The sequence below is a fragment of the Mastacembelus armatus genome, chromosome 5, assembly GCF_900324485.2.
Source record: "Mastacembelus armatus chromosome 5, fMasArm1.2, whole genome shotgun sequence".
NCBI lineage: Eukaryota > Metazoa > Chordata > Actinopteri > Synbranchiformes > Mastacembelidae > Mastacembelus > Mastacembelus armatus.
Genome location: NC_046637.1, coordinates 10,830,832 through 10,843,771, shown reverse-complemented (window position 1 = coordinate 10,843,771; position 12,940 = coordinate 10,830,832). Strand labels below are relative to the sequence as shown.

The following is a 12,940-nucleotide window of genomic DNA, read 5'->3' as shown; positions in this document are numbered from 1 at the left end:
TAAAAGAGTGTGGTTATGCAATTAAATACACACATTTTACAGCTGAAACACTTTCACATAAACACCCGCTGCTTCTCTCCCTCACTCCAGAGAAATAGGATGTAAAACAACTAACTCCACACTGAGTGGGCGAGTTGAGGTTAGCAGACACATGAGATCATTTATTGTTTGAGCACATCAGTAGTTTTTATAGCCCAAGTTTTTTACAATATGTTTGGAGAAGGGTGTGGAAAGCAGCTCTGATGAAAAGGGAACAAAGCCCAATCATGCTGATAACATGTCCAGACAAATATATGAAATTGTTCATTCCTGCTTTTTATGAGCTGCGACTTTCAGGCATGTTGCACTGCTGGTTGAAACACTTGTTGTGCCATATAAGCAACTATCTTCATCTTCTTTGCTTATATGAGTCCAAAATAAATTGCTGTGAAATCCCTGACTGGCATGTTGGAGCATGAAAATGTTAACAGATGGAGAGTAATGCAGTAGTATTTCTAACTTAAACCATAGTCATTAGCATACCATGCTCACTGGCTTCCTTATAGTAAGTACAGTACTTCCGAGACCAAGGAGCACATCATTAACTAACTACATTAAATTAAAAACAAAAAAAAAAGCAGCATTCACAACTGGCATATCTGCTGTGTAACACATGCCTCCACATGGTACAATAGCTGATCACAGAAGCTATTTGGGATATCTGAATTTAGGGAAGTTTACAATCCACAGCAACATTACCCAAGACAGTGTTACATTTGACAAATACATAAGTTAGAACTAAATCCTCTTTTTAACATCCAAAAATATTACTGGAAATAGAAGGCTAAAGATGTCTTTTTGTGGCCATTGAAAAGGTCTAGTTCATTTTTTGTGTACATGGATGACAGAACAAACAGTATAAATAAATATATAAAATATTATGAGCAAAGCATACTTAAAAGTCTCACAAGTAAAAGTACCAATTTTGTCTTTTACATGGTTCATCGACTGGTAAGGATGTTGATTTTTTGTCTGGGCCATTGAGCTTTTCTTTCAGTATCAGTATGTAGCCCGTATGTGCACAGAAGACCTTCTAAGAAGTTTTCATTTTAAAACAAGCCAGTGGGAACATCAAAAATTCTGGATCTAAATTACAAGCTGCTTTTCTCTATGCCAGGCTCAATTTGTTTTAAAACTTATTAAGAACACTGAGGGGAAAATTAGTTAGTACAGAGTCAATTGTAACATGACATACTGATATATTAAAATATAAACTTGTCTTGTTCTTTGGTGTGTTTCTGAACTGTTTCTACCTATCTTAAATGTGTTTTGGTATTTTTTTTTACTGTAATTTCTGACTACTGATCTGTACAAATACAATTCCACATGAAATAAGTGAATATTAACTGATATATTGTCTCAGGTGATTTAAAAGTCAAGCACTAATTTAAACAAATAATTTTATGTAGGTGAATCATTGTAAAGAACATTTGATAAGATAGAATAGAATGTTTTGATAACATTTGCTACTCGTTCCTAAAATAACAAAATGCCAGGCAATTCAAATATCGTTAGCAACAGTAGGTGCTATCTGCCTTCTTTCACACCTCCACACCCCAGCTTTTACCGACAAGTGTCAAGAGCCTTGTCCACAATACTACACACACGCACAGCTTTGTCTTTCACTACAGTTCGATGGCTTCAGAACTTTTCCAGACCCCCTTTATTTTTTACAAATTTCTTTGTAGATTTAAATGGATAATTTCCTCCATTCATCAACACTCCATAAACCATGACAAAGTGAAAACACGTTTTTAGAAATGTTTGCAAATTTATCAAAGTATAAAGTGTGCTATTATCATTGAGATGTGTCTAGAACTGGACTGGAGTCCACCTAACCACCAAACTGAATTGACTGGAGATAGAAAGGCATGCACCTGTGTATTCAAGGGCTCACAACTGACACTGCATGTCAGTACAAAAACCAAAGAGTGAAGCCTAAAGAACTCTCTGTAGGTCTCTGTGAAAAAAATTGTGTTGAGGTGTAGAACAGTGCTAGGTTATAAAACCATCTGTAAACCTTTGATTGCTCCCAGGAGCACAGTGACCTCAATAATTGTGAAATGGAAGAAGTTTGGAACCACCAGGGCTTTTCCTATCAGCCACTTGGCAAAACTGAGTAAGTGGGCCAGGGAGGCCTCAGTCAGGGAGGCGACCAAGAACTAGGCTACTGAGAAAAAAATCTGCTGTGGTCTGACCAGGAAAAAATGAAACTCTTGGCGAATCTCTAATTGCTATTTGTGGTGAACACCAGGCACTGCTCATCATCTGACTAATGCCATCTGTGTTTATGTTTCTCAACAGCAAGGACTTGGAGGCTGGTCAGAACTGACAGAAGGATGACTATAGATAGATAGTTTTAAAAAAAAAAACTCTTCCAGGGGACATGACACCTGAGACTGTGGCAACAGCTCACCTTTAAGCACAACAAAACAACCCAAAGCACATAGTCAAAATGACAATGGAGTGGTTTAAGCACAAGTCTTACTGTCCCTGACAGACAATTTATCATTTTTAAAAAGAGGTTTTCACTTTCTAATTATGGGTTATTGAATGTGGGTTGATGGTGTAGGTTGATGGAAAAAATGTGTGTATTTGTAATTTAATGAGGCATATTCTTATTAAGAACATTGTGGTCCTTTCTGTACAGGACAACACTTACCAGGTTGGCACTTTTTGCAGCACAGGTTGTGGTCATCTGACTGGTAGTCTCTTGTGCTATTACAGTTTCCATCTGAGTCTGCCGAATAGGGCTGGGGGGATAACTACGGGAAAGAGAAGCAATACCTCTGTTGGTCATGATGAAGATAAAAGTCTTTTTTTAATGTACCTTAGTCAGCCAATCAGTGAAGATAAGTAATTTCAAATTTAAGAATTTAGTAAGCTGATTAACAGAGAAAAAAAGAGAAATTGACCAATGCGTGCTTCAGTCCCCCCACCCTCCACCCCCCCATTGTTCAACAGAAGTTTAAAGTGAAGCCACACCTGCGCCCACTGTTTCCCTTTTGGTAATGTTCATGGTCTGAGCTGCAGATACAGTTAAAAAGGCGACCATAGTTCTGAATTTGTAGGAGGTGAGTTTCACCTCTGCAGTATCAGTATCTCTGCGGGGCCCTCCATAATGCTGTGGCTTTGGGTGCTGCACACATGGATTTATGCTTAACTCAGGTACAACTGCTCTTTGCCAAGCATACCAAAATATAACAAATAGTGCAAAACAGTATTAGTGCTGAGATGTCATGACACAGTACCTTGTCACACACCTTTCCTGTCGTAAAACTGAAACTGTCTCACCACAGTGCCCTCAAATGACAAGCAGTGAAAATATGCTGACAGTAGCAGTGTATTTCTCGCATTACAGGAAACAGAGGCGGCAACCTGGAAGCCCTCGGTTCTGAAGCACAGACCTTTTCTGCGGTGTGACCATTGTTAGCACAGAGTGTGCTGAAAAACAACATGTCCTGTTATTATTACTGATAATTTATCAAAGAGATTCTATTTTTTCCTTTTTGTCCTGGCTGCATTCCTTAACTCACTCGTTCTCTTTTAACAGAAATGCAGTGATACTGAAAGAGTAGCTGACAGTAGAAAGACTTGCTCCATAATTTCATGACATGAATAACATAGTCAGTCTGAAACTAAATCAGATGCCAAGCATCTGAAACCAAATATTCATACATGCTCACCACACAAGTATGTTTTACCTTTTCTACTGCTGTCATGCAACATTGTCACACTTAGAGTAAAACTAATATTGATTCAGAAAAGGAGTATAAGAAACGTTTTATTAGAAATGAGAAAGTCGGCTTCAGGACAGGTGGCGAAGTTAGACTTTACAGAAACATGTTCAAAAGATATATTCACCTGCATTTCAAAATTATGTAACAAATGTAATTTAACAGTTTCTAAAACACTGATTTTTATTTTCAAAGTCCTTAAAACCTGTTTAACTGATTAAGATTTCCTGGAATAAATCCAAGTAAGTGAAAGTTAAACTAACCTGCTCAGACAAACACAGCAAACATACATGATAGACATATAGACACAAAGCCTACCTTTGTAATTTGGCCATTCAGCAGAACCAGAAGTATAAGTACGTCCTTCATTGCTTCTTTAAAGCTAACTAAAGACTGAAGAGAATACAGCAACCAGTGTGTGCACTGCACTGCTCATTTTCGAAAGGCGTACCAGCAGTCTGTGCTAACAGGAGCAGTTTCCTTGAACTGTGTCGCGTGCTTGGAGGAAGGAAACAGGCAGGCTCTAAACCACATTTACTAATTTGAAGGAAGGTAATGAGGGGGTTAGATAGTGTTGTAATTAGGTTAATAACCGATTTCATATGTCCACATGATAGATAATGTTTATTGAATATGTAGAGCACAAAAAAATAAGATGAATTCAGCCTTGCTTGACTCGTGGCTTAAAGAAAAGAAAGTCTCTACTATACTGTAGATATTCATCTTCTTGGAAGTCCTGTTTAATGGTTCTACAACTTTGAATCAAAGTAGAATAATGTGACACTGATCATCAGACAAGACTAATATCAGAGTGAAAATACATATCTCCAGAGTGCTCTAAATAAATTACAAATAGTGCATACAGCATAAGTATTCACTCCCTTTAATAGCACACATAAATCATCACTGGTGCAGTCAATAGATCTTTTCCACAGACATTTTCACTTGTCTGTAATGGGAAAAAAAGCAGTAGTCAGGTAATAGATTGACTAATAGTTAAATGCTAATGCTAGTTAAACCTCAAGGGTTTTCAATCTGGAAGGTTCACCCTTTGATGAGTTAATATAATTTCAAAACTATTCAAAAAAAAAAAAAAAAAAAAAAATCATTTTAATGCAAAGCCAATATTGCTATGTAAAACGTACATGAGGAATTCCCAGCTGACACTGGGCGAGAGGCAGGGTATTACAGGGAAGACATATAGGGATAGACATTTGCAATTACATCATTTACAATTGACCCTAAATAGCACTGAGACTGTATAAATGTTAAATGAGGAAATTGCCCATGTGACCCTCATTGCATTAGTATTAAATGTTTTAATATGTGCAGCAATGACTTTTTGGTACAAACATAAATTCACCACCAGTAACAGGAAGTGGACACATTTTCTCTTCTTGTTTATACAGTGACGAGTCCTGATACAATGCTGGTGTTAACTGTAATAGGTGGGTTTTCAGTTACTGTATCACAGAGTTTGAACAAGCCAGATACCAACCTCCCTTACTGTTTTTAGAAGAAACATGTTAAGCATATAGTAGGTGATAGTTAAATAGATAGAAAGATAAAGATTATTTGTTTCAACTTTGTGAAAACAGAAACTTCTCACGCAGAAACCCAGGTTAAACTTTTTGAGACTGTTGCCATTGCAACACTTAAGGCACATCTCCAGCTTTGCACTTTAAACTTCTTGTGGAGACATGGGTAAAAGGGCTAACTTTACCTTAGTACACAGTGGTCAAAACATGTCTTCTCATAATTGCGCCACAGTATTTATGATATGCCCAGTTTAATGTCCCTGTGCTTTGTTAGTTCCTTTCTGAGACATTGACATTTCACAATAAAGTTTCCCCTCCCACATCCTCAAAATTTCTTCTACAGTACTCAAGTACCATAATAGCAACCCCACTGTCCACTGTATGTATGTCTGTTAAATCATTTTTATCATATAATTCTGAGGTGATTTTAAATGTCATCAGTGGTTCACTGTGGTTACTGCTGTTGTATAAAACATGACCTGAGGAAATGAAAGTTGTTTTTGAGGATTTTTTTTTTAATGTTTTGGCCTACTTTCATGTTTTAGCGTACAGATCTTGTGTATTACATTTTACTGCTGAGTAATTTCTAAAAGTATAGCACGGTAGTTGGATTTTCACATGACAGTCTTGCAAATGGTTTGAGTCAGGTACGAACATACTGTCTGGTTTTACTTTTAGTTAGTTATTCTTATTGATTTCTCTCAGTTTTAGGTGTTCGGTTATTCCGTAACGGCATTTTGTGCGTCTATGCTTATCATACCATGCCCTTCACAGTGGTCTCCCATCACTGAAGTGAATTTCAAATCCTGTTTATTTCCATGGCAACTAAAAGATGCCTGAAGGTAGAAAATACAAATTGTATTCAGCTTCTATCTTTCACAATAATATCATTGTTTTGTCAAAAGGTTACCTAAGTCTAATCCAGCGCCTGAGCACAGCTGAGTATTCTGTGTTGGATTACAGTTTATTGATGCAGAACCGTCAGTAGATTTTTTTAGTTTGAAGCCATTGTGCATCACAGCAACTCTGAATCATAATGTCTCCCCAATGAAGATGAACAGATCATGAAAAAATATGTACAACATGAGATTTCATATGACTATATGAAATTGGTTTCAGGAGCATCATTGCCCATAACAAGCGTTAATAGGAAAAATGAAATGTAGTATCACAGCACTAATCTGGCTGTCAAAAGTCTGTGGTAGAAAACAATTACATGACTGATGCTTTGCTACACTGTTTGTGTAACGTCACAATAGGATACTTAAATATTAAATATTCAACTTTAATCATGGCAAAACAATTAAAAGAAAATATATATTTTGTTGGTTTGATTTACTTATTGTGCTAGTCATTTCTGTTGATTTCATTAAACACGTTTGTACAGTAAGTTCTTCAAATATATTAGCGTGTAAGACAATGGAAAAAATAGTGTCATAGGTGGGATTGCTAGTGTCTGACATTAAGTATAGGAGGTTGTGGTTTCCTGAGAACTGCAATCTACATACAGTACATCAGCCTCTGCCTTTGCATCTAACTGTTCACAGTAAGAAGTGTCAAAGGAAGTTAAAAACAGAAGTACGCGTGAACCTGGGAGCTGAAGCAAACAGCTGGAAAGGGAAATAAGAACTGCTGTCTGAGCAACAGGGATGAGTCAAAATTACTTCCTTAATGTTGAGAAATTCACAAAGCAATTTCAGAATTAACTTCGCTATGTAATTCTAAAATAGTCGATATATGTTAAGTGTCTTCCCTTTTCACTCTGGCAAAACAATATGATCTCTTGCTTCATGTCCACAGGGCTGCTGACAATCACATGTGCAATCTAAATCTGGTCAAGTTAAATTCAGAGACAAAAAACCAACTAAAATGCAAACTACTAACATTAACTATGCTCATGCGTCATTTAAATTATTCACATTATAGTAAACTATTCACATTATGAGAGAATAAACAGGCAACAACCAAATGTAGCATTTCATTGAACGCTTATTCTTAAAAACAACCTCATATTTAAGATCGATTTAGGATCAGGCACTTACAACTGTTAATGAAGTCTTAATGGCCACTTTGTTTCATGTTGAAAGATTAAATTTAAGAATACTAGAGATATAACAAAAATTTGTGAAATAGGACATCTACATAAAGAGACAGTTAAAACATGAACATAAAAATGGGGATCACATCAGGAGGGCTCACAGGAACTACAATCACTTAAAGTAGCCTTTGGTGGTTTGTCAGCATACAGGGTAACATGTGCTTCCTACTTTTCGTTTGGGCGAGAAATGTTGAAAGTTGTGACGCGCTAAGCGTGAAACACCTGAGATGTGGTTGGAGAAGTGATTACTGGATACTCTGGGCACAGAGAGAGCCTGAAAAATAATGTAATCACCATTTGAGAACTGTGACATGATAATAATGCTGAATTATTTTTTTTTTTATGATTGTAATAATATTTTTAGTTTCAGATACAGCAGTGAGCCAGCAGTGTCTCACCCCCAGTTGCTTATTGTGTGACTCTGTGGAGCTCTTCATATTCAGACTGCTTTGTAGGTCGAGGCCCCTGGGTGGTTTCAGGATGCTCTGACCGGTGTTCATCCAGCCTGACAGACAGTGCTGGAAAAGAGCAGAGGTATTCATTAAGTTAAATACATTGATTAAACCAGCTTAGATATAGACATGTTAACATGTTAATACGTAACAATCACAGAATGAAAATTGATGGTTCATTAGTTGGACATCAAAATCATCATGCAGTGGGCTTTCTTAGTTGAACGCTCACTTACTGATGGTAAGCCCAAACTATCAGAAGGGTCAAAGCTGCATCGTCGATGAGCTTTGTGCTTGTAAGGTGGTAGGAGTGTGGAGCGAGGGATGCTGACCCTTGCAAATGAAAGTGAGAAAAAGAGAAATTATATATAAAATTTTACAAAACTGTTGTTGTAGTAGGTTAACTGAATCCACTGCCTCAGTATATAGCTCTTCTATTCTGCTGATATGTTTTAAAGATGGCACAGTATTACTGTAGTTGGCAAGTAAACTCAGTAATAGGATATATTTCAAACTGTAAAGAGCTAGGAGTAACAACACAGTGTCAAGGTTTTAGTTGCACCCAGCAGTAATGTCAAATTAAACAAGTCTGCCTTTTAGCTGGAGCCAAAACTTATAAGTACAGTTTATTGTTAATAAGTGGCTAGAAATGCAACTAATATGCACATCGTCATTACCTGATAAGAGCTGGTTCAGCAGCAGTATGGGGGTGGGAGGACTTGTGCTTATTGCACACAGGACAGCACTCCTGAGAGTGAAGCGGCACTGGGAACAGTCTGCTATTAATCCTGTAAGAGAATGTACCTAGACAAGGTGAGCAGAGACAAGAGTTACTTCAGCTATAAAGAAAAGAAAAACGAGAGCAATAAGAGCAGTTGTATTTGAATAAATAACCCCTCTTACACTGATGAGTGTCTGTGTTAGTCTCTGGATCATTCTTGTCTGTCGGGAGCTCAAGCCCTGAATGGTTCTCTTCAGAAAATCTACAAAGAGGGACAATTAATAGTAATTAACTGAAACCAGCATAAATCACACGTAAACTCCACTAACATAATCAGTCACAGGTGAAATCAAGTGAGAAGCACTCACTCTGCTTGTGGGCTATGGACACACTCGTCTTTATTGAGTGACCGAAACATGCGCAGGTCATTGAAAAACTCATCAGAGCGCTCTATCAAAGAGTCCTCAGCATCTAGAACTCCTTCGAGGCAAAAACACAGATATCTCCTGTTAGTGCACTATTACAATGGCTATTTGCATAAGAACTAAAAGACAAACAGAGAAACCAATAAAATGCACCTGCTATCCAGTCATATCCAAGTAAGGGCTGCAAATGATGCCTGTCTGATGCAGGTGTCTGTTCAGATTCATCAGACTGAAATGTGACTCGACTATGCACATCCTGCTACAAAATCAAACAAATGGTGATTCGAGGAGATAACTTTATACATAGGGCATCTGGCACCTACTGTAATTGGCTGGCACCAAAAATATAATTAGGTTTAACTAAGACAACTGATGAACATTTTATTCTTTTTTTAATGGTGTATAAAAATCACTGAGATAGATAAACTATGGAGACAAATGCCAGGCTGGGATGAGTTATTAATATTTAAGGACAACCATCTGGAAAAAATACTGCTTACTTGACATAGCAGACATTTTAATTAAATAAAAAACAAAGGCGAACTTCAGTACATGTGTTTCTCTTGCTTACCTGTTTTTTGCTGTAATTTACCAGACAGGACTTGGTACTGGGTTCCCGCGTGTCCTGTAACCTGTCCTGAACTCGAGGACATCTATCTGAACCGTCCGTATATTGAGCATTTTCTCCATTGTATTTGATGGTCAAAGATGGCATGGAAATGGTCTGCAAAATACCCATTTGTCTCTCGCATGCATCTGATAGAGACACAGATGAACACATTTCTCCCTTACTGCTTTAAGAACTTATGCACCTTTGGCACACCACAGAATGTAGATGTGAAAATGTAACTTACTGCAAAGCTGTGCAACATGGAGAGATTGTAAAAAGTCAAAACAGATATATAGCATTGAGTTAAAAAAAATATCCACATATGAACAGAAAAAACACAAATAACGTAGATACAACACTAAGTGAAAAGCATCCACTGAGTAAATGAGGACTGCAAGTGGACCTTAACTAGGTGACTGCCTTACTTCTGCTTTTACTTTTAATTATGCCTACCTTCATTTACCCCAAGTTATCAGCAATATATTTGCCTTGTAATTTTCATGCACTTCATTGTGGTTAAGGTCAGAATTAATGAAGTAATTGACTAATGATGATCATATTTTATAAGGTCCTAATATGTTTTGTGTGCAAAAATCTTTCATTTGTAAACTATTAATTCTAACTGTCAGCTAAAGTGGAATAAAGAGTACAGTATTTCCAATACACTACTCTTGATATACAGTTGGTAAGTTAGAAGTACAAAGTAGGATAAAAGGGAAATACACAAGTGAAAAGTACGTTAGTGTCAAACATGACTTAGCTATAATTGTTTTCTACCTGCTGAGTTTGAAGATTTGAGTTTGAAAGTTAGCTAGCTAAAAAAATAATGTTAATAAGGACATCTTGGACGAAAACAAAAGTCTTATCTGGTAGCCAGCAAACTTCTCTTTAGCCACGATGTGAACAGTTTATTAATTTACCCGCAAATCTGACGGTAGGCCTGGCGAGGGCGGCCCTTGCAGGACCGCGGTCTCCTCCGGTCACGGTGACCATCTCTGCAGGCCGTGCCCTCTCCTCTGCCTCGGCCTCTCTCTCCCTCTTGCGGCTCTGGCTGCAGCCGCTTACACGTTCCAGTTTTTCTCTCTGCTTCCTCAACAGGTTCAGTAAATCTTTGTTACGCTCTCGTAAAGCATCCAGTCGGTCTGCGGTGGACATTATTAAAACCTGTACCACCATAAAACCAAGTTTATCTGACTAGAGGTGAAACAAAAGCACGCTTCCGAGTCTTTTGTGATTTAAACCAGACCCGCCAGCTCCATAACAACGCGTTGACAACAATGATCTGATTGGCTGCGAACATTCTTACCCATCATGCCTGGCAACCGTACGAGATTTTTCTTAAAGTCACAACACACATTTGATTCCAGCTACAGGACATGTTTCTGAACAACAGAGGGCGCTATTTACCTAACAGACTTGATGGTCAGTACAGATAAACCTAATGCAGTCCTGTTAATAAGATGTTTAATAAGATTCATTCATTTAGAGTCATAGTTCAGGACACCTCATAAATCCAGTTCACTCATCTTTCAGCATTGTTTTGGCTTTTATTGACACTTGAGGGAAATATCTGGCTCTTATTTGTGCCACTATGTTGAGCATAAAGTTGGTAAAGTGGCAGCGAAACATGTACAGTGGAAAAAAAAAATTGCACAAACCCATACGCTTATCTCGTACAGGATGTAGCATTTTAAAATCTGGAGCAATCTGTGCAGAAATTACTTGAACCATTTCTAAACTGTATATATTTCAATATTTTTTTAAAATATGTACATATGATATGACTCTTCCCTGTCCAGGGTGTACCCCTGCCTTCCACCCGAGAGAGAGCTGGGATAGGCTCCAGCAGATCCCCGTGACCCTGGCTTTCAGGAAAAAGCGGGTATAGAAGATGGATGGATGGATATGACTCTTTTTTCCTTATTAACTATAGTGTGTATAGTGTATTTGAAATCGCCACCTGAACTTGACAAGATGGAGTTCTTTTTAAGGCATTTTCCCACATCATTTATATGATATATATTTTGTTTCTATCAGATGTGTAAATGTAGCAGTAAGGGACATTTCTTGTAGATTTCCTTTATTAAATCTATGTTGACTAATGGGCCAGCATGTTGATTTTCTTGTCACTGTATTGTCTAGATGCTGATAACTTCATCTGGACAACTGAGAATCTCCAGAGACTTGTCACTGTATTGCTCTTAAAGGACAGTCTGTTCTGTAAAAGCGGTGACAGTAGTAGGTATTCATCCTATGATGGGTGGCTGGACGTTTATTTACATTTAACCTGTCCATCTATGGTAGCAGTAATGACAGTGTTGCAAGGTGGTGTAGGGTCACAGCCATAATCATATGCCTGATCCCCCGTGTAGCGAATGGTGTCGAACTGTGTGGGCGGGCTGCTGTTCAGTATTCCAGTCACGGTTCGTTTGCATTGAGAGCTGTCCAGTCCAGTCCAGTGTGATTAGTTGACCACAGTAGTGTGGAGTTGCGTCCCATTATCATTAAACGGTGCCAGTCATGAAGTCATATACTCCTCCCTGTCTCTCTAATTACACCCCCACTGCTGGGTTCCAAGCAATTACTGCCTGCCGCCAGAACGCTTCATTGTTCATTAGGCACAGATAACACACATCAACAACAAAAACAGTAGGAAAAGCGAAATTATTCACATTTCTGTTAAACAACAAAAACATAATATAAGAAAAATAGTTATTAATGGATGTATTTTCATGTGAACTGAGGAGCTGGGAAGGGATGTACCATCTGTCTTTGTATTCTACCCTGCTTCGTGTTAAGTGTAATTCACAGTCTTGTTATGTGTAATAAAGGTCTTATGTTGTACATTTATTTGGCTTAATTTATCCTCACTTGAGAAACAAGTATTCTGCAAACACAGAAACAACCCAAAAGTCTGACTCAGTAACATCCTATTGCAAATTATTTAAAATGACATGAAATCAAACTCCATAATGGGTTGACAGTCGGTAAAATATTTTGAGACACATAAAAATATTTACTATAAATAATATAGTATCTGTAGTTAAATGGGCCTTAAAGTAAAAGACACAAATCTACTGCAGGTTTCCTTCATGGTCTTGTGACTATTTTAGCTGATTGAGCTATTGGGTATATCCCTGTCAACAGGTGGAAAAGGTTTGCTCTAAAAGCCAAAAAGATGTTCAGATAGTTTTTACAAAAATTATAAAGTGCAAAACACTGCACAGAAATGGACGGAAAATGATCCAACTGCTGTTTGTAGTCATCACAATTGTGGGGTCTGCCCATTCACATCTAAATGTCTGAGAGATATTATCTGC

At 37.7% G+C, this 12,940-nt stretch overlaps 2 protein-coding genes across 3 annotated transcripts in view; both read right to left on the bottom strand.

The window, feature by feature from the left end:
- tnfrsf1b (tumor necrosis factor receptor superfamily, member 1B) overlaps positions 1-4,268 on the bottom strand; it is a 7,806-nt gene extending 3,538 nt beyond the window's left edge. Inside the window, exons 1-2 of the mRNA XM_026306951.1 lie at positions 4,095-4,268; positions 2,702-2,804 (exon numbers count right to left, since the gene is read on the bottom strand). Coding sequence (XP_026162736.1) covers positions 2,702-2,804; positions 4,095-4,145 — 154 coding nt within the window. The 5' untranslated portion in view covers positions 4,146-4,268. The remainder of the gene's footprint in view (positions 1-2,701; positions 2,805-4,094) is intronic.
- Positions 4,269-6,581: 2,313 nt separating this feature from the next.
- On the bottom strand, positions 6,582-10,873 carry miip (migration and invasion inhibitory protein). 2 transcript variants are annotated; one of them, XM_026305881.2, is made up of 9 exons: positions 10,541-10,873; positions 9,582-9,766; positions 9,164-9,269; positions 8,954-9,065; positions 8,768-8,847; positions 8,542-8,668; positions 8,101-8,197; positions 7,811-7,930; positions 6,582-7,686 (listed from the first exon to the last, which is right to left on the bottom strand). In XM_026305881.2, the coding sequence occupies exons 1-9, from the start codon at positions 10,794-10,796 to the stop codon at positions 7,552-7,554; spliced, it is 1,218 nt and encodes a 405-aa protein (XP_026161666.1). In that variant the 5' UTR covers positions 10,797-10,873; the 3' UTR covers positions 6,582-7,551. The 2 variants fall into 2 exon arrangements, with proteins under 2 accessions (XP_026161666.1, XP_026161667.1); XM_026305882.2 differs by having other exon boundaries at positions 9,164-9,266.
- Positions 10,874-12,940: the final 2,067 nt, after the last annotated feature.

Bases quoted from the DNA above. Each gene is read 5' to 3' on its own strand.
- miip (XM_026305881.2), bottom strand. From the start codon at position 10,796: ATGGTGGTACAGGTTTTAATAATGTCCACCGCAGACCGACTGGATGCT. The intron at 8,669-8,767 runs GTAAGAGGGGTT...CACCTTGTCTAG, and splicing joins TAACACAGACACTCATCAGT to GTACATTCTCTTACAGGATT. The intron at 7,931-8,100 runs GTAAGTGAGCGT...GCTCTTTTCCAG, and splicing joins ATAGTTTGGGCTTACCATCA to CACTGTCTGTCAGGCTGGAT.